Raw genomic sequence first — 25308 nt, forward strand, 5'->3', positions numbered from 1 at the left:
ATTGCATTTATGCAGTCTAACTATTATGCTCCTTACTAAGCAATTTTTTTTTTCAACCTTTGTTTAACATTTACAAATGATAACCAAAGTATCTAAAACATGGATGGATTAGCCTGGGTTAAACATGCTGCATCTAATAAACTTCAACATCTCATCTCAGTACACTGATCAACTTCAACCACTCATGAATACAAAACTTAACTAAACAGTTTACCAATATGAATTGTTAGAAAATTAAAACAACAGGCTTAAAATAACATTTTATTAATAATAACAATAAAGAACAAATATTGCATGCACTGTGTACATGTCTCACAAACTGTAAAATTCCATGACCAAATCCAGGAAAAATCTTATTGCAGTTATATAACAGTTTAGGCATCCAAAAGCTATGAAATCATGTTCCACAGATCCAGTCAACCATTTGAGACAATCATATCAATGTTCCATTTTGGTTTCACTGTCATTATTTGTGTTACTTTCACTTTCAGAGTCACTGTCAATTTCCAAGTCTTCAACATCATCACCATCTCCCTCAGCATCATCATCTTCATCATCATCACCTGTCAGCAATATCACAATACAATGAATGCAAAACTTACAACTTTTTCTCTTTATAATCATGTATCATGATAAAAAGCACTGAAAAAAATTGTCCAAAATTATCACACATGTTTGGTAACACCATTATATATCTGTCTGATATGTATATTATATAAATTTGAAAACTTCAAATAGTGTATGCCTTACCTGGACCAAGCTCTGCAAGCAGTTCTTCTGTGTGCTTCAATAACCCTTCATCCTCGTATTTTGTTTTCACGTATACCTTTGAATAAAGAATGTAAAATTTGGTTTCAATAAATCCAGTAGAACAAAAATTTCAAATGAAGCAAAAGAGGGAAGAACTTGTATTCAAATTAGTATCATAATTTTTCAATTAAAAACCTCTTGTATTTCAGTAAATTTTCCTGTACCTTTTACAAAAAACTTTTACAATTTAAATATAAATGATCTTCAAAGAAGAAAATCTTTTGTTAAATATTGTAACTTACCTCTTTACATTTCTTGAGATAAAATCTTGCATTTGATTTGTAATCCTCTCCTTGTAGATAATTAGCCCATCCAATCATATACCAAATCTGTGGGTCATCTTCATTTTCATCCAGTAAGCCTTCCAAAACAGTAACTGCAGTCTACAAATATGAATCAACAGGAAATATCTATAAATATGACCACTAAAAATGGTTCTAATATTCTTATAGAGATAAAAGTTCCATGTATGAATGTTGTCAGATACTGTAGGCCCTAAATTCAACAAATTATAAAGTTTATAGCTTTCAAAGTTATAATCATAAGGTGTCTAAAATTCTGAGTTTTCTCGGGTGATTCTAATTTGCTAAATCAAGATGTTGATTTAGATATATGCATGGAGAAGAGAAGTTATCAATAAAAATGTTCAAACAATTTCAAACCCGAATTTATATAATTGAGTTGAATTTGTTAATTTTATTTTTTAATTAAAAAAAAAAGTTAAGTATAAAATGTTTTCTTCTTTCACAGCTCTGACTCCCACAATCAAATATACAAAATTATTAAATGGCACCATTGGGCAAAATGGAATTGTACCTCAAATTCTTCTACTTCTATCAATATTTTGGCTGTTGTTACTCTGGCATCATAGGATAGAGGCACTACCTATTGAAATGCAATAAAAACGATAGATTTTAGCCTCAAACCTGAAAAGTTGACATGAAGTTCAGTTTACACAAACAAGAGGCCCATGGGCCACATCGCTCACCTGAGGAACAACAGGTATGATAAAGTCAGCTTAATGGAGTCATAATACAATCTGGACAATGTACATTAATACATGTAGATCCTGTATAAATAAAATCCATTTTTCCCCCTTGGAACTCGGATAGCCCTGATTGCTGCCAATATTTACAAGAGCAGACTTTAATCACCGCTCCTGCACATATATAGGGACTCAACGTTACGCAGGCAGGGATGACCGCACACTTGCGCCAACAGCTCAACCTAACGCAGGCGCCGCAATCACCACCAATACAAGCAGGTATGACCGCACACTTGTATTAATGCGATACAGGGCAGAAATGACCACACATTCTGTATCGTTGGTTAGAAAAACACGAAGATTAGATAGACCAGGGATGTTAACACCCTCAATCTCTCCGTACCTGTTCAAGTTTAACCCCAAACAGTCGCTCGGTACAAAATATTAGACACTGTTCCTATATATGTGCCGGCCTAAAATAATTCATAGTATCTAAAAATTGGAAATCAAAAATAAACAAACTAATCCAGCCTAACCCAAAACTACTTATGCAAAACAACTTATATACATTGAATATTTATTATTGTATAAAAATAATCATCACAATAATTGGTTAACAGTGGATGCATTAATTAAAATAATCAAGAATCAATAAATCAAGGGCAATAACCCAAAACAGTAATACAAAAAGATTCTAATGAAAAAATAGCTGCCTGCTTCAATTTTATAGTCATATCACATGTTGAGTATTGCAGTTCTCAAAAAGATCCTTTACAATTGTTTATATATGGGATATTTTGCTACATCAAACTCTGAACCTTCTTGTGAGGCCGAAGAATTGTCCTGGAGCCAAAGTCTTAACAATTATAAAGAATCATCTTGCTGATTAGTTTCTGAGAAGAAGATTTTTAAAGATTTACTCTTTATTCCTATGTAAAACTTTAACACCCCCCCCTATGTGGCCTCACCCTACCCCCAGGGGTCATGATTTTCACAACTTTGAATCTACACTACCTGAAGATACTTCCCACAAGTTTCAGCTTTCCTGGCTGATTAGTTTCTGAGAAGAAGATTTTTAAAGATTTACTCTATATATTCCTATGTAAAATTTTAACACCACCCCCCCCCCCCCCAATGTGGCCTCACCCTACCCCTAGGGATCATGATTTTCACAACTTTGAATCTACACTACCTGAGGATGCTTCCACACAAGTTTCAGCTTTCCTGGCTGATTAGTTTCTGAGAAGAAGATTTTTAAAGATTTACTCTATATATTCCTATGTAAAATTTTAACACCACCCCCCCCCCCCAATGTGGCCTCACCCTACCCCTAGGGATCATGATTTTCACAACTTTGAATCTACACTACCTGAGGATGCTTCCACACAAGTTTCAGCTTTCCTGGCTAATTAGTTTCTGAGAAGAAGATTTTTATAGATTTACTCTATATATTCCTATGTAAAACTTCGACACTCCATTGTGGCCCCAACCTAACCCCAGGGATCATGATTTTCACAACTTTGAATCTACACTACCTGAGGATGCTTCCACACAAGTTTCAGCTTTCCTGGCTGATTAGTTTCTGAGAAGAAGATTTTTAAAGATTTACTCTATATATTCCTATGTAAAACTTCGACCCCCCACTGTGGCCCCACCCTACCCCTGGGGGTCATGATTTTCACAACTTTGAATCTAAACTACCTGAGGATGCTTCCACACAAGTTTCAGCTTTCCTGGCTGTTTAGTTTCTGAGAAGAAGATTTTTAAAGATTTACTCTATATATTCCTATGTAAAACTTCGACCCCCCATTGTGGCCCCACCCTACCCCCGGGGGTCATGAATTTCACAACTTTGAATCTACACTACCTGAGGATGCTTCCACACAAGTTTCAGCTTTCCTGGCTTTCTGGTTCTTGAGAAGAAGATTTTTGAAAATTTCTCGAAATTTTTCATTAATTTCTAATTATCTCCCCTTGAAAACGGGTGTGACCCTTAATGTTCACAACTTTGAATCCCCTTTGCCTAAGGATGATTTGTGCCAAGTTTGGTTGAAATTGGCCTAGTAGTTCTTGAGAAGATGTTGAAAATGTGAAAAGTTTACGGACAGACGGACGGTAAGACAGACGGACGGACAGACGGACGGACGGACGGACGACAGACAAAATGTGATCAGAATAGCTCACTTGAGCTTTCAGCTCAGGTGAGCTAAAAATTACAAAATGTACATGTACATGTATATAAACATGCTTACAGAATATGATATGTTTGTCAAGTGTCATCTTAACATACTGATGAATAATTTCTTTTCCTATAGATGCAACACAACAATTTGGGGGGGGGGGGGGGGGGGGGTGAAATTGGCCAAGAAGTTTAAAAGAAGATGCTAATAACTTTTTTCCAAACTTAAGATTATATGACCAACAAACAACTAATGATACATCATAACAAATAAAAAATATATATATATACAAGTTGGTCATCAGGATTACTTAGGTGATGTACATGTAAGTATTAAAAGAATTATTTTCAACATTAGTTTCATACCAAAAACTGATACTAAAATACTCATTTTAGAGCAAATATGCAATTTTTCCTAAGTTTGACTTACCTCCACCGGGTCACTTTCTTCATCTGTAATTTTGTCCTGGTCAACAGCTTGATAATGTGGTAACCATAGTGATGCACTCTTTTTTATCATGGATAAAGCCTCCTAAAAAACTGAACAATTTTGAATATCCAGCACAAATACTATCTAATATTTCTTACCTGGTAGTAAGGAACAACAAATTTTCTTATCATTAGAGATGCCTTAAAAAAACATTCATTCTACAGAGTGACTTAATTTGGAAAATTAAATTTAGTTATAATGAAGCAGATGGTCCACACAATATCATTGAGATAAGATATCTACATTCATCTTGTCCATCAATCAATTATCACACTGTCACACACTACCTGTTTATTTTCCTTAGATAGATAGAAGCTGGCCTTGAGTTGGTAAGCCTCGGGATTTTCCCCATCAGCCTCTATAGCTTTGTTGATGGCGGTCTCACATTCTGATTCAGCATTAGGTTCATCACTACAAAAAATTTTTAATTCTGTTCATATAAAATATTATGTATTCGATTCATGTAACTTAAGCACTATCTAAGAATCATATGCGAAGGCTTTAAAGCATCATTATACTAAAATCAACACTTAAATCATTAACATCTGCATGATTTCTTTGGAAGCATTATTTTTCAACAGTGACTACCGGTACATGAAAAAGACTTTTTCCTTTGCATATGCGTATTTATTCAAAGCATCAACAGCCTATACATGAATGCAAAAAACCCCAGAAAGATGCTGCTTGTATGTTTTACTTACCAGCAGTCTGTCATGTAGATTTCGGCCAGAGAACAGTATGCAGTAGAGATGTCCCTCCCACTGATCTTTTCCTCTCCCCCACAGGCTGCTGCTAACTGTGTCAAGTAAATCATGTCACTACGATCACGTTTATCAGATAATTCTTCCAACTTATTTACAAATTACAATTGTATCTTCATTTACCGGTATTCAATCACAAAATATTCAAACATGTACGTAGCACAGGTACTGACTAGTTTAACTATGATTTTAATAAAGCTCCATTTATTTTCCATTTATGTTTTACAAACACATAGTATAATATTCTCCTTAAATCTAAAATAATGTAATTGTATACCTCTTGAGCACTCTGTGCTTCTCGCTCTTTAACCATCAACTCAATTCCTTTCTGAAAGAACTGAATGGCTTCTGCTCCTTCAAACAGCTGACCAAGATACATATATTTACTGTGTCCAGTGTCAGGATTAACTTCCACAGCTCGACCAAAGCACTACAAACAATCAGTTCTTTAAAATTAATGTACCAATAATGTCGAATCATCCAACTTTCATTCGGGGCAATCTTATTTTACATTTGCCTGAGAAGAACAGGTTCAATGACTAATTTTCGTGATCAAGGCTTTCCAAAAATAACTTCAACACCTTCCGCTATAACAAACCCCATGAAAATTTCTTAAATACGAATATAAGTGAGTTTACAGTACATATACTTTGTATATACACATGTTCATGAAAAGGGCACCATTTGGTTTTGTCCCCTGATTAATTGGATTTATTCAATATGCAAACTATGAATTTATTGAAAACACAACAAACTTCAGAATGATTAGTGAACTAAATGTAGACAGGTTTATTTTTGATTTGCCAAAACTTTTATTTGAAATCCTAATTCCTTTATTTATAGCGATTGTCAAAGTCGTAATACAATCATATCTGCCTCGATGTTGAAGGCGAATCTTAATATGGAGTAAAATAATGTGGCTCCATTTAATGTAAAATTTGTTTTTGTTAACAAATTTTGTATACCATTTTTCCATTGAAATATGGCTTATTTGACCAGGAAAACTAGTGCAATGGCTATTATTATACACATATTACTGGTAAATAAAACCGTTTAATAAAATCGTTTTAAAGCTAATATAGAAGGTAATACAAAATCGGTCAAAGCAGCTTTAATTTTGTTTGAAGTTTATAAAAATGTTAAGTACTAGGGTATAAAAAATGCAAATATAATTTTCAACACGAAAACCTCATTAAATGTAATGAGGGTAACTGGACCTGCTTTGCAGCTTCTGTGTCTCCCAGCTCTAGAAGTAAGCTTCCTGCTGTTTCCAAGGCCCGGATATTGTCAGGCTCCATTTCCAAAGCCCGCTGACAAAATTTCTGAGCCAGTTCATACTGGAAACTATCAATGTATTCATCAACCTGTGTAATACATAAAGATGGTATGCATATATCATTTCACTGTTAGATCAATGTATTCATCAACCTGTGTTATACATAAAGATGGTATGTATATATCATTTCACTGTTGGGATTTTAAATACAGAATTTGGATAAAAAAAAAAAAATTACCCCCCCCCCCCCCCCCAAACATTCCTTTAGAAAAGATTACCTGGGATCCCCAGCATTAAAATAAGTTCTAGCAATGTTGTGCACTATTTTGTAAATTCCTGACCTGTTACAGTAAATAATCTTTTTGGAAGAAATAACTGGGGTTAATTAAAAACGGCAATGCATGTGATTGCAAATCATGTATACCATTATCTTTTCCCGTAGTAAATTCAACAGAAAAGGTATTTCAATGATTAAGGCTAATTTCAATCTGATATCTGATTAAAGTGTGTTTTTTATCACTATTTTTTTTTCATTTACTTTTTCAAGCTTTAATTAATGAGTAGGAAAATTCATAAACTTAAAATAATGCTAACATTATCCCCTACCTCAAAATTGCAAAAAAACAAGAATAAACCCAGTTATTGATTTTAGCATGCATTCAACTGAGAGATTGAAATTTTAACCGTTCAAAAATGGTGAATATAGTATGAATAGATTTCTTTAAAAAAAATCTAATACTTATTCTCCCTTTTTACTAGCTTCAGAACTGTAGCTCAGTGGGAAATTCGGGTTGATGGACTGTGAAGCTACAGATCCATCCATACAAAAAACTGTATTTTAGGAACTAATCAAAGACTACATTCATGCAGTGAACATTTTGATACCAAAAATCCCTGACGCATTTTACTTTAGATTTCATTACTTTATTTGCCTTTCAATATCTTTTAAACACCCTCACCAGCCCAGTAATTAAAATGGTATGGTAAACTGGTAAAATTGGCGACTCTTGATCCTGATGTGAATTTAACATACTTCACTTTCCATTGGGTCAGTTAGTGTGTTTAGGAAAATTAATGTTTGAGGCCAAAAAAAAGATGAACCAGTAGTAAAACATCCTAGGGATTTTTTGGTATAAAACCATTTACAGAGTATATTCCTAAATTAGTTTAATTAGCAAATTCATACTAAACAGTGTGCTATAAATATACATAAATTAGTTTAGCAAGTTCAAAATAAACTGTGTGCAATAAATATACAGGTTTTTGCATGGATGGAACTGTATCTCCACATTCCGTCAACCCGCTTTGCAGTGGAGCTACAGTTTTTACACACCTTGTCCAGTATCTGGTCAGCGCTGTACTGCATCTTTGTCTTTGCAGATGAAGACTTTGCAAGTTCTTTTCTAGCCTCTTGCAAGTTCTTCTTTCTTTCAACTGAAAATGTACAGTTAACAGATCAATGGGTTATAAACAAATTTAACCGTTTAAATACACAAATTTACATCAAACCAAAGTCTTCCAAGCAAATGAACGTGTGTATAAGAGGATATATAGTTCCATGAAATGAAAAAATTGTTAACATAACACAGTCACTCACACGGCTCACATATTTGGTGCTTTGAAATTATCTGAGACTAACGGGGAAATTTTCATAATTGACAAATGTATTGTTTCTCTTTCATTCTTACCAAGTGAGGCACCTAACTTCTTTTTGAAGTTCTTTTTCCCCATGCTGTCAGTAAAAATAAACACGTGTGTGAGTTATCATTCCATGTTCAATGTTACGCAGGCGCTTGAAAATCTCTTTCACTGGAGAGCTTCGAAGGTTCGATCAGTTTACAAAAAATACACGATACTTATTTTTAACTATTAGAAAATAGAACAGTATCGTATTTTGAACCAAGGTAGATTTATATTCACTACAAATTGGTTTTGGTTTTTTCTATGATTAATTTATCATAAATTGGTTAAGATATTACATATTACGTTGAAATCATGTTCAATAATTAGAAATCGAACACGTCCTTTTCGAAGGTCGATTGCGAACCTGGGTGACGGACAGCGTGCTGAGTGGAAGATGAAGTTCTACAGTGATAGTTCTGTGTTGAACTTTTGTTGGGAACAGGTAGCGGTATCATTTTGGCAGCGATATCCGAATCCATTTGCTAAACATGTGTTGTCAGAGGATGTGATTTCGAGGAAAGTGGTCGACCAAGAACTATACTCGAAACGCCTTCTGAGGAAAACCAACAAAATGACAAATTGGGTGAAGAAATTTTCGGGTGGTGAAAGTTTCACGTACATCGTCGAAGAGTCAATTGTCGATCCCATACGAAAACTTATTACGACTTACACTAGAAACATTGCAATGCAACATATCGTATCTGTTGAGGAGAAAGTTGTTTACAAACAAGATCCGGAGAACAAGGATATGGTTGTTTGTGAAAGGAAGGCATGGATTTCTTCTCCTTTACGATTTGGAGCCAGTGGTCCAGTGTGTTCTTTCGTCCATAAGAGATTCAAGAAAAATTCATTGAAAGCAACAGAAGGATTCCGACATGTCTTAGAAAGTATGTTCTCTCGCAATGACCAATCACCATCCATGAATATTCCAGGACAAATGTACATGTCAAAGGAGATGATGACAGAAGGGGCCAAGAAAGCGACAGAATATGCCATGAAAATCAAGCCGCTTATTCCCAAAACATAGCTTCTCATATAAGCAATGATACGAAGCGAACAAGATGGAATCATTCCTTAGTTGTGCATATGTCTTAAATGCCTGGTACTCCTAATTGGTGAATATTTCATCATTATTCCATTGATTGATGTAAAGAAAGCAATATAACTCTTGTGAGCTGAATCATACTGGTGCATTTTTATACATTTCAGAGGCATATGTACATTTCATTAAAACAATGAAATTGTAATTAGTTTTCGCTTTTCATTTTACTAAAGCTGTATGTTTTACTATATGTGAGATCAATCTTCACTTTTGGTCAGTTTGTCTTAAAATGTTTTTTACACATTGGCCGGGGCATGGTCACAATTTTGGTCAAAAATTATTTTTTCAATTTAAGTGTTTACAATTCTTCAGTAAGGCATTTTAAAAAGGCAACCAAAATTTGAGTGTAATTTGTTGAGTTATAAGCGAGTTACAGAGCTTATAATTCTTTGCTATGTAAATAAAGCTTTTGTTTACATTTTGAATGTTGAAGTGAAAATTCTAGTTTTAAACTCAAAGTAAATGTGTTAATCGTTTGGAACTGTCAAATTGTTAATTCATGCTTAAAATGAATAAGAGGATAGACAAATCAGTTTAAAAAAAGATTTTTACTGGTATATTGAACCTATGTAAACAAAAACAGGGCACGAGCCCTGTTTACATGAAGAAGAATTGCGAGCCCTTTATCCTGCCTAAAACTCAACGACTGGCACCCAAATTTCATTTGATCATTAGAACTGCATTCATAAAGCACTGTAAATAATAAAATAAGAAAAATAAAATTTGACAAAAATCGTAACCATGCCCCTTTGAAGTTAAATTATATGTTCTCTTCCAATTTAACTTTCTAATACCACCAACTAACTCAGTTGAAAAGTGTTACAGTAAATCTTTTGGATATGGAAAAAGCACAGATATTAAGAAGGCCTCTCACAGCAATTTTAACAATTCCTTGTGATTGGATTTTTAAGTTTAAAAAAAAAAATCTGATGAAATGGATATACAGCAAATTGTTGATGTGACCCAGTTGTAATTCAAAACTATCAAATTGACCTGCCAAATTCATTTCTCTCTCTCTCTCTCTCTCTCTCTCTCTCTCTCTCTCTCTCTCTCTCTCTCTCTCTCTCTCTCTGTGTTCGTGAGAAAGTCTCTTCAGTTGTCTGTTTGAGTTAAAGTAAATTATTGTTGTTGTTGATCTGGAGGTGTACATGTGGCTCCTGCTTTAGTGAGCCATATTAATAAATTGGAACTATTTAGCAGATGAGGGACTATAGCTCCCAGATTGTCCATCCAAATATTTCAGAATGGGAGCTACATATACAGACACTTCTATAATGTGGTTCTGTCACCTATTTTAAAGAGTTGGTCATTATATACCGGTTTGTTCAGACTATGTAAACAATAATGCTTAATCCGTACAAAATACCGGTGGTAACATATTACATAACATTGCAGAAATTGATCAGAATACATGTGCAAGTATTTATCGTGTAACATTGAATATACATGTATATTTATTATTAATAATTAAGTAATCGAATAAACATTGTCACAGAAATGATTGAACTAAACACCGCTTATGGATGCATGCATTTAAAACAGCTCAAAGGATCTGACAGTGTCTATTCATGTGGTAGAGTCAGTTCCTGTGGTTTCATCAAGTTTATTAAAAAATTTGCATTTCAATGAACATTATTTAAATTTTATGGATCAACTCAACATTGAATAGTTTACCATGATAATTGGTATTCAAAGAAGTTTGATGAAACCATGATAGTATATATGGCTTTCTTACTAGCTGTGGTTTGTTGGTTAATATAGTCTTTGTTATCAGCCTTGGTACTCTCAGTCAGGTGAAAGATATTGTCTGTAAAACTTTGCCCCACAGGTTGGCACTCCTGTAAGACCCTTTCTTAGGAAGGGGAAATGAATGTTGCAGAGTAAGATTTATAGTTTTATCTACATCTTTGCTAGCCAAGGGTTATTAATACACTACATTATTGTATCGGAAATCCTTGGCTAGCAAAGATGCCTCTGCAAAATTTGTATGCCAATGGACCCAGTTTAACCCCAAACAGAGGCAAAATCACTGTGTGACAGTTCTATGCAGATATTTTGATTTAACTGCATGGTGATGTCATATAAATTGTTGTTACCTTACAGTATCATATGAACACAATCAGATTTAAAACATTATAATAACATACACTTGCAAGCCAAAAGTACATGTATGTACATTTTTTATTGTTTTTTCCCCCAATATATTTCACTGAAAACAAGACTTATTTATAAAAGGTTTTCCGTTGTTATTTTTGTCAGATTTTGAAGAAATTTATATTATTGGTTAAAGTAGATTCAATTCGCAATTGTTGACAATCTGAAATAGTTTATTGTCTTGAGAAGTTTATCATTTGAGTTCGAATTAGTTATTGATAGACTTACTTAAAATGGAATAACCGGAAGTTAAACAAATATGTCAACAGAAAGCGGCAAACGTGAACGGTGAAATCGGCGAAGTCGATGATGACGATTGCATTGGACCATTGCCAGAAGAAGCAGTGAAAACAAAGAAAAGGAAAAGTAAGGCGATTGTTTTTTAAATCTTTAATAGTTCAATCAAAGTGCTATTTCAGACATATAATGTAAAAGTAGAGAAAATTCGGATTTGAATAAAATTTTGTAAATAATAAATTATGTGTAAATAATAATCCCTCTTTAGTTCTGGTTCTGCCTTATACAGTCAGTAATCACCATGTTGAAGTTGTGATGAGCATGATACTTAAATTAATTATATATGAAATAGTGAGAGGTCAGGTCCAGTACAATATTGTTTTATTACTGAAGTAGTTGGATCGTGGATATCGGCCTGGGTAGCTCATTGGTAGAGCTCCTGACTTGAGTTGCAGGGGTTACTGGTTCGATTCCTGTCATTTCCCGGTACAGCCGTATATTTTCAATGTATTCATTCCTCCTTTCCTATTACAATACATATGCATAGGTATCTTACATATTCATGAGCAAATACTCAAGATCCTGTGAAATAGAACTTTATTTTATGCTGGTTAGGCATTGCAAAATGTTTGGTGGTTAGACCGCCATCATTATTCAAAATCCATACTAAAGAAAAATACAATTACAATTGCATCCAATGATAACAATGATCATTGAACTGAGCATTTGATGCATATATATGTATATCTGAATTTAAGATATTAAATGGAGTACCGTTCAGAAGTTCGACCTCTAAAATGAGAATAAAACCATTAAACAGTAGCTATACCCATACTGTACCAAGGTTGTTTCTAAGATATGAGGGCGGGGAATTCCCCTGCCTATAATGCCTTATTACCTGGCTTCTCTTGCATTTAAAACACAATCTAGCTATAAGCTTGACCCCCAGACCCCCTTCTACGGGCGCCTGTAAAGTGCGAAACGAAATCGAAACGAAACGAAATCAAACGAAACGAAACGAAACCAATCGAAACGAAACGAAATCAATCGAAACGAAACGAAATCAAACGAAACGAAACCAAAAATCGAAACGAAACGGAATTTAAACAAAACTAATATCAATTTTGACTACATAAAAGTGAAAATAAATTCATTGAAATAAAATTTTGAACCATACAATATAACTACCGGTATGTTTCAGATTGGCGCTGTAAATTTTTAAGCCGATTATCCGAAATTTGCAAAAATTATATAATTATGTAAATAAGTGATGTACATTCCTATACCTTTTAATGTTTCTAATTTGTTTCATTAAATGATTAAAAAGATATTCAGACGTTTTGAGAGAGAGAGAGAGAGAGAGAGAGAGAGAGAGAGATGCCTTAAAACTTATCAGCGACATCACATAGCAAAGTATATACGCAAGTTTGGGAGAGAGAGAAAGAAAGAAAAAGAGAGATAGAGATATGAGGATGATACTAAAGGGCACATTCTAACATCAATTTTCTTTCTGTCGATTTGAAATATTGTAAAAACTAAACGATCGAATACAATGTGATTTAGAGCATACTGGTTGGTTACCAGTTTCTAACATATAATAAGAATTGTTTTAATATGTATAGCATGCATTTGGACGTCGTAATTTGACAAAATTAACTTGCAATATAAAGATGATTATACTGTAAACGTATTCTAAAACTGTCTTTACCCCTTTTACCATAAAATATAACTACCTGTATGTTTCAGATTGGCGCTGTAAATTTTTAAGCCGATTATCCGAAATTTGCAAAAATTATATAATTATGTAAATAAGTGAAATTTCGGATAATCGGCTTAAAAATTTACAGCGCCAATCTGAAACATACAGGTAGTTATATTTTATGGTTCAAAAATTTATTTCAATGAATTTATTTTCACTTTTATGTAGTCAAAATTGATATTAGTTTTGTTTAAATTCCGTTTCGTTTCGTTTCGATTTTTGGTTTCATTTCGTTTCGTTTCGATTGATTTCGTTTCGTTTCGATTGGTTTCGTTTCGTTTCGTTTGATTTCGTTTCGTTTCGTTTCGTTTCGTTTCGATTTCGTTTCGCACTTTACAGGCGCCCCCCTTCTACTTGTTTATTTCTTCCTTCTATTTCAGTTTTTAGAGACAACCCTGCTGTACTTATAACTTTGTAAGGCTTTACAAAGCATTAATTTGTATGAATCTGTGTGAAAGGTCTTGTTTTCATAGAATTTTGTCATAAACAAACATTTTTATCATTACAGTTTTGGAATATGAACAAGTTTACCTCGACAATCTACCTAATGCAGAAGCTTATGAGAAAAGCTACATGCACAGAGATGTTGTTACTCACATAGCTGTCTCAAAGTAAGAGCAATTAATTAATCAATCAAAAAAAAATGTAGCAAGATGCATAAAGAATGTGAATAAAAATCCAAGATCGATCTAGTACCAAGTGTTCATTTTTGTCAAGCTTCATTCAAAGATTTGAATTGTTGATGGAAATTCAATTTCATAATCTTTTCTTGATAATTCATACGACCTTGACTTTATTGCTCCTCCTTATTTTGAGCTCAGTTTAAAGGGAAAAAAAGTTAAAGAAAATATTATCAAATGTCAAAAAAGATATATTTTTAAATAAATCATTATTTCAAAGGGACTTGGACACGATTTGAGATCAAAAATTTTATTTTTTATGTATAAAATGGTTAACTAGTGCATTTTAAATGATTGACCAAAATATTGAATGTTGAAGTCAAGTTACAAGCGAGATACAGAGGTAAGAATTGGTTGTTATGTAAACAAAGCTCGAGTCTTAAAGTTGTTTACAAAAATGTAATGTAGAGAATTACCATTTCGTAGACAAAATGACATGTAAAATACAATTTTAACTACCGGTAATTCAATATCTTCATGAATACTATTTTCAACAAAAGAAAGATACATTTGATTGAAACTTACACCAATTCAACACATTTGTAAAAAATGACATTTTCGAGGTTTGTTTACAAAACAAAGAATTATAAACTCTGTATCTTGCTTATAACTTGATATTTGACTTTCAAATTTTGACATAGCATTGTAAACTTCTATATTTATCAGTATAAACATTGAAAATGGAAAAATAAAATTTGAAAAATTTTAAGTCAAATCGTGTCCAAGTCCCTTTAAGACCTTGGCCTATCTATTGACCTTGACTTCATTATAACAATTTAGCTCAGTTTCATTAAGTGTTCATTACTTAAGTTTTAAAAATTGATAAGAGAAAAAAAAACAACCCAAAAGATATTTCCTTGCCTCTTTATATTCATAATTACTATTAATTACATTATGGATACAAAGTGCAATTTCAATGTTTAACTTAAATTTATACATCATGATATAAAGTGGAAAATTCATGGCATGGACATATTTTAGTATAATATTTGTTTTTATTTTTAGAAATGCAATGAAGAAATGTCATCAAATATTTTTTAAGTTTTTGTTGTTGTTATAGATTTGACTTCATTGTGACTGCAAGTTGTGATGGCCATGTCAAATTCTGGAAGAAAAATGAAGAGGAAGGAATTGAATTTGTCAAACATTTCAGAAGCCATTTGGGTATGTGTATATACCAGTGCATATAAAAGTGATCAATTTTGGATTGTTAATATTTTAAAGTATTAAAGAATTGATAAACACATATTAATAAATGGTTATCAATAAGTTTTATGTTTTGCGTTTGATAGGAAATGTTGAAGATCTAGGAATGAGTGATAATGGAGAGCTATGCTGTACCATATCCGATGACAGATCAGCCAAAATATTTGATGTAGTTAATTTTGGTATGTACAAAACCTGTAAACAAAAATCCCCTTAACTAGAAATACTGACAATTTCATCATGTTTATATACGCGAAGCACTTAATTTAATTGCTTTTTCTCAATGTTTTATTTAGACATGATAAACATGATCAAGCTGACATTTGCACCCCTGGCCTGTGGCTGGCTCTTCAGATCAGGGGACATTATCCAAGCACTTGCAATGTAAGTAGATATATCTTACCTCCTGCTAATTTGTAAGGAGATCATTGGCTAACAGCTGTCACATGGAGACTGTGTATATTCCATACGCAATCAGTACGAAATATTACTTAGTTTGAACATTATGACGTCATTCTTAGAGTATTGTGATGTCAGGTTTTGTTCCCAAATTGAAACTTGTAACTTTGTTATAAAACACTTGATTTTTCATAGTTTAATTAGCTTTATGTCATTTACACAAAGGCAGTCAGTAAGATATAATCATTACATAGTCATGTAGTGACAAGGTATGGGATGGTACCTGGTTAGTAAATTTCATACCTGGCTCGGTGAAATTCACTAACCAGGTATCATTCCGTACTCAGTCACCACATGACTACTCAGTCACCACATGACTATGTAACTGATAATACATGTACATTAGTAGATAGTACATTGCATATTTACCCGGTATAATGTAAACCAACTTTTATTAGAGACGATTTTATTTCGCGATTTATCGGATATGAACTGGTTTGCAACAACTTATTTTTGTAATCAAGATGTAGATTATCTAGAAGTTAAGATACAAGGGTCATCTTAGGACTCATTTGTAGCAATAAATATTCACGATGATGAGGCTCTCGTAAATTTTGTGGAAATTTCCCGCAAACGAAAAATAAGTTGGTGTACAGTAGTTTAATCCATTGTAGCCATTTTACCTGATTAGTCATCAATGGTCATCAGGTAAATGAACATCTTCAAAATGTCTAGGGCTTATTGTAACAAATGTATATTACTCATACATGTGTACTAACCCATGACAAATATAAGGTACATGCATTAGTCTGAGGAACCTATCAATATAAGCCCTGAGATTTTGTAGATAGTAAATCAAATGGGAATGAATTTATGTACATGTATCATGCACACACACAACTCATACCGGTCCCCTACCTTCAATTATTTTCTCTTTCTAATTTCTTTCTTTCTTATCAGAACTTAATTTTCCTTTTTTCAACAGCTCTGAAAAGGAGAATCCCACGATACATATCTTTGATGGAAGAGGGAGCCATGAAAGTATTCACAAAGTAGAGAAGCTCCACTCTAAACCTGTCACACTCATTAAGGTACTTATATACTTGTTATTTTAGTCCTTTTAAATTCATTATTGATTTAGCTTTATCCTACGGTATGATCACCTCAACATAAAAGACATTGTAACAATATTTGTTAATTTCGTGCCATGGTAATAATTTTACCAAAATACAATTTATTATTTATACTTCATACCGATATCAGTTGTTTGCATGTTTCTGTATTCATATTTATCCACAACATGGTTTAATTGTTCCCTAAATTTGTATAGGTGTATAATTATATAAACCATGATCAATTTCTTTGTAATTAGCTCTTTGGATGTAAAACACAAAAAGATGGAAAACATACATATATATATGAAAAGCATTTTATGTATCAGCATATACATGCTGAGGGCATAATAAATGCAAAATTTCTTATCGTGGCTCTCTCCATGGCATTGAATTGGACTTTTCTCCCATTGAGCTCTTAGTTCATCTCACTGCATCCATAAAAGATCACTCGATAAAGAAATCTCAAAAGCATTTCAACCTTGGTGGGTCATTAAATTGTGATATATTGATTTCACATTTCAAAATTTTGTAGTGTATCATGGAGCTGCTGTTTAATATGAAGTGAAATATGCATTTCATACTTTACTTTTAGTTCAGACTGAAAAAAAAAACAAGATACATACAGCTTACTCCACTTATATTGAAATCGCTTATTTTGAAATTCCGCTTATTTTGAAATAGAAATAAATCCACAGTTTTTGCCTCTCATTTTCTTTGCATTGATTTAACGGATATAATGAAATCGGCTATTTTGAAATTTCGCTTATATTGAAGCCACTGATCGGTCCCTATAGGTGATAATTAATTGTTTTTATAACGGTTATATTGAAGTACTCCCTGGCGACTGTCGTCACGGTTGGTGACAGTAATTATGCCAGACTGACCGGTCGATATACAAAGGTGTGAATTGATAAGTTCTCATCATGTGTGTTTTTATACTTCTTTTAAATAGTAAAATTTATTCACTGTTGACTACGTATACGGATGTATTGAGGCTAGACGCGACATGGAAACCCCGCAGAAAAAAAACCAACTTATCTACGGGCACTAAATACGAACTAGTTATGGCTATGGATAAAAGGACAAAGCCTGAATTGGAAATTGCTTAGGATTTTAAGATCATCGCAAGTACACTTACGATGATATACATATACAAGCAGCGTTCAGCAGTATTTGAAGCGTTTTGAGTCTGGTGATTTTTCTCTAAAACGTAAAGGAATGCGATCGGAGATGATGATGAGATTTAAGATAGTAACAAAATGAAATTTACAAAACTTACGGATATAATTTTAATCAAACTTTCAAGGACTAATATTCCATGTAATCTGTTCACTGTAATAGATAAATGATGACCAAATAATTTGTTCGGGTTTGGTTTTCTATGCTTACATCGGGATTGAACTTTCAAAAATGGCAGCTTCATGTCAGTCAATTTCACTTATATTGAAATACGGATATATTGAAATAATTTGCAAGGTCCCCTGAATTTCAATTTATCCGGAGTAGGCTGTATATATTTTCATTTTGTAATACAAATGTACCAGTGGACTGGCATTCATGTCCTGTTGAGATATTTGTCTAAAACAAAATGAATCCCTTTGGAGACAGTACCACTAGTGATAGAGGCAGTACTGCCCTCTTTATCTGATGTTAAATATATCAAGTTGACAGCAGTTCTCAGTGACTACATTACTCAGTCTTGAATCTGTTACGTCTATTGTTACAGTACAACGCTGTGTTTGAAGCTGCTGTTTCTGTGGACATGGGCGGTATGCTGGAGTACTGGACTGGACCAAAGACAGACTTTGCCTTCCCTAAGAAAGTATTATGGGAATATAAGACAGACACAGACCTGTATGAATTTGCAAAGGTGACAACTCTGATTTATTTAAACTGTTTGTTATTCAGATTAGACAAGTTTGTTATTAAATGATGTCTGCCATGCAGTTTTAGAAAATATTAAACAATTAAAAGGAACATTCAAGTTATTAGTTAAAGTTTACTCTCTACAATTTGTTTATTGGCTGATATATATCTGTAATTATTATGGTATATATGATATTTTCCCCTATTAATCCTCTTACCAGTAATTTTAGAGTTTGGCTTGTTATTTAGGCGTATTTTTTTTAAAAAGATATCAAAATACCAAATATAATCATATGTGTTTTATTTTCAACAAACACTTGAAAATTGAAGAAGATTTCAAACAAACATTCTGTTTAAAGGTTAAAAGGAAGAGTGTAGACTGTGTAGTTATTAATTTTTTTTGTAATGATGTACACTTGGAAAATATATTTTTAGATTAAAAAAAAAACATTTCAAAAATGCAAATGCTCAATTGAAAGTTGTAATGTACACAATACATATACCGTATTTTTGTATTTCAGTGTAAGACCATCCCAACAGGACTGTCATTCTCAAAAGATGGTAGACAAATGGCAACAATAGCCAAAGATAGAAAGGTAAAGTTGATGGTTTTTCATATATATGTATTCTGTTACAATAATTTTCATTCATAAATACATAAAAGCTGGATTGTTTTTCTATATCTATTGGTTTTGAATGTTGGACATGATACAAAACTTGTACTATATAAAACTGATCTTTAAAATCAACTAAACTGAATGATGTTATATATCTGTACAACTGTGAATACATTGCTTATTTTGTAATGCTACCAAAAAAACAAGATGTTCAATTGTCCCGTGAGAATATATCCAGTTCACATACATGTATGTACTGTCTGTGTATGAGCAGATTCTCTTCTTTGTAGGTACGAGTGTTTAAGTATTTGACAGGCAAACTGTCCAAGGTTTTAGATGAATCACTTCAACAGTTTACAGAACTTCAACAAGTGAGTGTCAATTAAATGATTGAAAAGTGGAGATATTCCTGTCCTATATCACATGATAGTGGTAAATGAACCATAAAATGGTTTTTCAAAAGTTGAATTGTTTTGGAAATATTGCTGGTACAATGTGCATACGGGTGATTAAAAGTATTGTGAGGGCAACTGAAATAGACTATATAAGTTTATTTTTTCTTTTAAAAGATTTGCTTAGTGTAAAATGTTAGGAATGTACTGTTGTTTGGAGTTGCTTTATTTCACTGATGAGACCCAAGATTGTTGAGATAACATTTGTTTATATATTTCATTCCTTTCAGATGAAGCAACAGCTTCCCAACATGGAGTTTGGTAGAAGATTAGCAGCAGAGAGGGACCTGGAAAAGTCAGATCAGTTCAATCGATGCAATATAAGTAGGTTTTCATTAACTATAGACAGAGACTATGTAGATACATAACAAACCTCAAGTAGTACATGTTCATGTAGATGCACAAGATAAATGTACATATAAAAACTGTAAATTTAATGAATGAAATATGTTTGAAGATATATATAAAGGAGAAAGAGAATTAAAATTTAACAAAGACTATATTTTTATTACTGGTGTATTCTGAACTTCTCAGTAATTGGTAAAGAGATCCTTACTGTAAACCAGTAGTTATGTGTATGTAATGAATATCGGTGAGATTGAGGCTTTGGAGATATATCCATAGGTCATAGGTCATACCCTTGCTGTACAAGTGATGCAAAATTACATGTAGATACATAATGGTAATATAAATAAACTGTATATGACCTGAAAATCTGCTTAATAAAACATATGAAGACATAACAGTAGAAGGATTAAAAAAAACAATTAAGAAATACTATAATGGTGTTCTCTTCAAATGGTTGCATGATTCATACTTTCAGCAACATGTTCAATAACAAATTAATAAGGACATGGATGACACTTTAAACCAAGTGTTATGTGGGTGTGATAAATATCTGTGAGACAGAGACTGTTTAAATGTAGGTCATACCGAAATATACATTATTTATTAACTGTTAATCTGTTTTATATTAAAATAGATTTTGACGTAGAAGGATTATAAAACCAATTTACTGTATAGTACTTCAACTACAAGTATATTCTATTCTGTGCTATTGATTATAAGATTAACACATGTAGTTTTGTCAATAATGACCAAGGACACTTATGGTATACTATATACATGTACTTATACATATCATTGAAATATTGTAATTTTAAAAATCAAATAATGATTTGAAAAAATTTTCAATAAATGATTCAAATAACATTTTCTGATTTCAGTCTTTGATGACAGTGGACATTTTGTTTTGTATGCTACTATGTTAGGAGTAAAAGGTGAGTTTTATTTATATGCTTACTACCTTGTTTTAAAAAGGAATCATGCTCATATATTAAAAAGTTCATGTTACATATATTATTATAATTTAATTCTGGTTGTAACGCGCTTTCTGATTGGCTAAAAAATTATTTTATATCGTATAAAGAATGTTGCCTACGTCATAGTAAGACTAACGTCAAAAACGTATCAATACGCCTGACGTTACGTTTGAATTTTGTACAATATTACGTCATTTTAAAGGTTAAATGATCGTTTTTATCTACAATGAAGTGTAAAAAAATTAAATTATAAGCAATTTATAATTTATATACGCGGTTTATAAAGCGTAAACTGCCCCAAACCATTTTATATCGTATAAAACAAATAAATATTGAATTCATTCCTTAAGTGTTAGTGCAAAGTGCAGTTGTCATGAATATCAGAATTAGACAAGTTTTTGATAAAGATGCATAATGTTAGGGATACGCTTGACACTACTTACAGTAAAGAGTATCTTTTGTAACATCTATATCACATTACTTTACCTTGCTTTGAGTGATAAATCTCTACATGAATTGATTTTTTACACTTCTTTCAGTAATCTCTACAATTGCTTTATTTTATTGCCATACTCTCAGTAACAAATCCCTACCCCATCACATTACCTTATTTTAGTAATAAATCTCTACTCCCATCATTTAACTTTATCTACTTACAGTAATGAATCTCTACACCCATCACTTTACTTTACCCTGCTTTAAGCTATAAATTTCTATACATGTCTTTGATCTCTATCTTCTTTTAGTAATAAATCTCTACACCATTAACTTTAGTTTATCTTACTTTCAGTAATAAAACTCTACACCATTTATATTACTTTCCTCTGTAATTTCAGTAATAAATCTCTACACCAATCGCATTAGTTTATCTTACTTTCAGTAATAAATCTCTTCATCAGTCACTTCACTTTATCTTACTTTCACTAATCTCTACACCAATCACTTTATTTGCTGTACTTTCAGTAATAAATCTCTCACCAATCAATTTATTGGCCGTACTTTCAATAATAAATCTCTCACCAATCAATTTATTGGTCATACTTTCAGTAATAAATTTCTCACCAATCACTTTATTTGCTGTACTTTCATTAATAAGTCTCTACACAAATCACTTTACTTAATCTTACTTTCAGTAATAAATCTCTACACCAATCGCTGTGTGAGGACATTAGGGAAGTCCGAGAATGCTCGCTTCCTCCAAGTGAGTTTGTTCCAGGGAACGGGGAAGAAGCAGAAGGCAGCTGTGGATGTGGAGATGGTGGCCTCAGACAACCCGATCCTACAGAATGTCCTGTTTGATCCCATCCTCTTCTGTACGGCGTTCAAAAAGAATCGCTTCTACATGTTCACTCGAAGGGAACCTGAGGACACAAAAAGGTAGGATCTTTTTACACTGATGTTGTTGTCTTAGCACAACCTTAGAGTAGATTTTCAAGTTCAAAGGTGCATGTGTACAAATGTTGCTGTTTGAGTTGAACAAAATTTAACTTGTATTGATGTACTTATCTCAGTATTTCTTGTAAACAGTGCTGATGCTGAGAGGGATGTCTTTAATGAAAAGCCGTCTAAAGAAGACATTGTTGCAGCAACACAGGTAAAACTTTCATTGTTTATTTTACCGTGACTACTTTGATACATTGCTGTTATATACTGAAGAAGCTGATATGAAAGAAGAATGCCTAGGTATTACAAATCTAGTGTAGAAGTATTTAATAGTATCTCGCCCAAAGGGCTTTATTTTCTGTCTAAGATTCTGAAGATATTTGGAGGTATTCAGCAGAAATATTGATATTTGTTTTTAAACTGGAATCCATTTGTTTTTCTTTTCATTGAATTTAATCCTTAAAAATAGTTTAATTATGAATATAATTTATAATTATGAATAATGTGTGCAAGTTAAAGGACTATATATGATAAGGGCCTAAAATGGCCCCCTAAAATGAACATCATCATTTTACTATCATTCTTTGTTTTCTTAGTACAGATATGTATGTGATGTGTTTACATAATAATCATTTTGGTTCAAGTGCCCACAATTTAGAAATATGACATTGTAAAGACAACTTTTCCTGCCATTTTTGCATTTTTAGCGTAAAACAGCTTGTTTTCAAGCAGTTTTTCCTTCCGAAAACATAGAGCGCATTCTTGAACAAATAAGATATTTTAATCAGAGATGTATCTAGCCAAGACTGATAAGTGACAAAAAAAATTTCTTGTTCAAGCATGCGCTCTATATTTCCCATTCGTTAATAGATAAGAAAAATGTCAATTTTTGGCTGATTTTGATTGAATTATAGAAATGGCGTCACTTCTGACGTCATATACTGCCAGTGAGTGCAAATAAATCAAATAAATAGATGAAAAATATATTTTATATCAACTCTTCTAAAAAATTAGTTAACATTTTTTTGTACCCGAAACACTTAAAAAATGGCGAATTATGGGGGCCAAATTTAACTCTTATCATATATAGTTCTTTCAGTGATGTGCTTGATTTTTCCATATACTTGTACTTTTTAACAAAGCCTTCCATTTCTGCCAATTTTAGGATGCGTCGTACACACGTGTCTCTGAGTCCTGTGTTATCCACACCACCATGGGAGACATCCATCTAAAGCTGTTTGCCAAGGAGTCAGTACATCTCTGTATTCTCTGTATTAATTAGTCTCTTTGATATTGGTGGTTTCAGTTCTCAATGTGATTACATTTCACAGTATTTTAAATAAAATTAGCTCCAGTAATTTAATATTCTAAAAAATATGACCTACTAAATCTCAGTTATGGTATTTTAGGTGTCCAAAAACTGTGGAAAACTTTTGTGTTCATTCTAAGAATGGTTATTACAATTCGCATGTGTTCCATCGTGTGATCAAAGGATTCATGATTCAGACAGGAGACCCACTAGGTATGAACACATCCATATAATCAATTTTGAATAAGCTAAAAGATCCTTTAACTGTTAAAAAAAAAATTAAAACATTCAAATCTGTAGCTAGGGCTATGCATATTTGTTAAATCATCATCTGTATGTAAATTTGCCTGCAGCATAAAAGTCTGGTTATTATTTAAATTTTTTTAAATATTAACTAACGTGCAATGTATTTACTTCTATGATAACACAGTTAAGCATTTGCTATATACATGTAATATAATTTATCTTTACTGCAGTTTTATTTTTACAGGAATCTTACAAATCTAACAACTCTGACATTAGAGTGATAGTGAAAAGTTCTCTGATATTTTATTTCAGGCAATGGAACTGGAGGAGAGTCAATATGGGGTGGAGAATTTGAGGATGAATTCCACCCAAACCTGAGACATGACCGTCCCTACACGGTCAGCATGGCTAACGCCGGGCCCAACACAAACGGCTCTCAGTTCTTTATAATCGTTGCCCCTACAGTAAGTAACTGCCGCAATATTGTCTTTATGAATTTGTCTCTCTGTCCATCTCCTCCAACATCCCAAAGAAGAAAAGCCCACATTTATTCTCTCTCTCTCTCTCTCTCTCAAATTTATATATTAAGTATATATCTGTAAAATAGCATCCATTCATAGATACTTTAAATTTATTTATATTTGTTTACACAAGTTTAGTCTCCTGTATACATGTACATCCTGTTTGAATAATTACAGTTGTTTAAATATAAATTGTAACAGTGTCTTTGACCTTCCTCTGTTCTGAAGGAATGCCATACATGTACGGGTAATTAACTTTAATGTGCGCAATTGTATACATGCTGTATTTAGTCTGTAATTTCTTGCGTTCTATTTCAGCCTTGGCTGGACAATAAACACACTGTGTTTGGTCGCGTCACCAAGGGAATGGAAGTGTGTCAGAGTATCAGCAATGTGAAGGTCAACCCAAAAACAGACAAGCCTTATGACGATGTGCGGATCATTAACATCTCATTGAAATAAAATTACATGTAAAAAATGTCTCCTTGTCAGTTATGGTAATTGGAATGTTTCGCAATGACAAAGAATAGGATGTTTTAGAGCAACAGGACACTATTTATGACGTATTTACCTATCCTTTTGTAGAATCATTTCTGGAATATCAATGATATTCAGAAGGTTTTGTTTCAATAGAATTAACTTCCTGTTTACCATAAATAGCACAGAGAAAGATAATGTAAAAAATAAAGAGGTAAAGACAGATAAATTTCACTGGTATCGTCAACAAAATTACAATTTTTTCCTGTGCGAACTTTT

General features: G+C 32.7%; 3 protein-coding genes across 3 annotated transcripts; 2 read left to right on the forward strand and 1 right to left on the reverse strand.

The window, feature by feature from the left end:
* Positions 1-245: 245 nt before the first annotated feature.
* LOC105319191 (uncharacterized) lies at positions 246-8323 on the reverse strand. Its single transcript, XM_034455933.2, has 11 exons — positions 8190-8323; positions 7835-7935; positions 6443-6589; positions 5503-5655; positions 5166-5260; positions 4752-4875; positions 4405-4506; positions 1627-1695; positions 1053-1193; positions 751-826; positions 246-563 (listed from the first exon to the last, which is right to left on the reverse strand). The coding sequence occupies exons 1-11, from the start codon at positions 8230-8232 to the stop codon at positions 439-441; spliced, it is 1176 nt and encodes a 391-aa protein (XP_034311824.2). The 5' UTR covers positions 8233-8323; the 3' UTR covers positions 246-438.
* Positions 8324-8502: 179 nt separating this feature from the next.
* Positions 8503-9431, forward strand: LOC105319190 (PRELI domain-containing protein 1, mitochondrial). The gene has a single exon (XM_011416606.4). It carries the CDS (start codon positions 8579-8581, stop codon positions 9209-9211), a length of 633 nt encoding a protein of 210 aa, XP_011414908.2. The 5' UTR covers positions 8503-8578; the 3' UTR covers positions 9212-9431.
* Positions 9432-11659: 2228 nt separating this feature from the next.
* Positions 11660-25032, forward strand: LOC105319192 (peptidylprolyl isomerase domain and WD repeat-containing protein 1). Its single transcript, XM_011416609.4, has 17 exons — positions 11660-11806; positions 13945-14047; positions 15177-15280; positions 15409-15504; positions 15619-15706; positions 16707-16812; positions 18563-18706; positions 19224-19298; positions 19610-19690; positions 20002-20095; positions 20998-21051; positions 22227-22470; positions 22621-22687; positions 23642-23724; positions 23886-23998; positions 24344-24495; positions 24871-25032. Exons 2-17 carry the CDS (start codon positions 14010-14012, stop codon positions 25012-25014), a joined length of 1683 nt encoding a protein of 560 aa, XP_011414911.3. The 5' UTR covers positions 11660-11806; positions 13945-14009; the 3' UTR covers positions 25015-25032.
* Positions 25033-25308: the final 276 nt, after the last annotated feature.

The sequence above is a fragment of the Magallana gigas genome, chromosome 7 (genome assembly GCF_963853765.1).
Source record: "Magallana gigas chromosome 7, xbMagGiga1.1, whole genome shotgun sequence".
NCBI classification, from domain to species: Eukaryota; Metazoa; Mollusca; class Bivalvia; order Ostreida; family Ostreidae; genus Magallana; species Magallana gigas.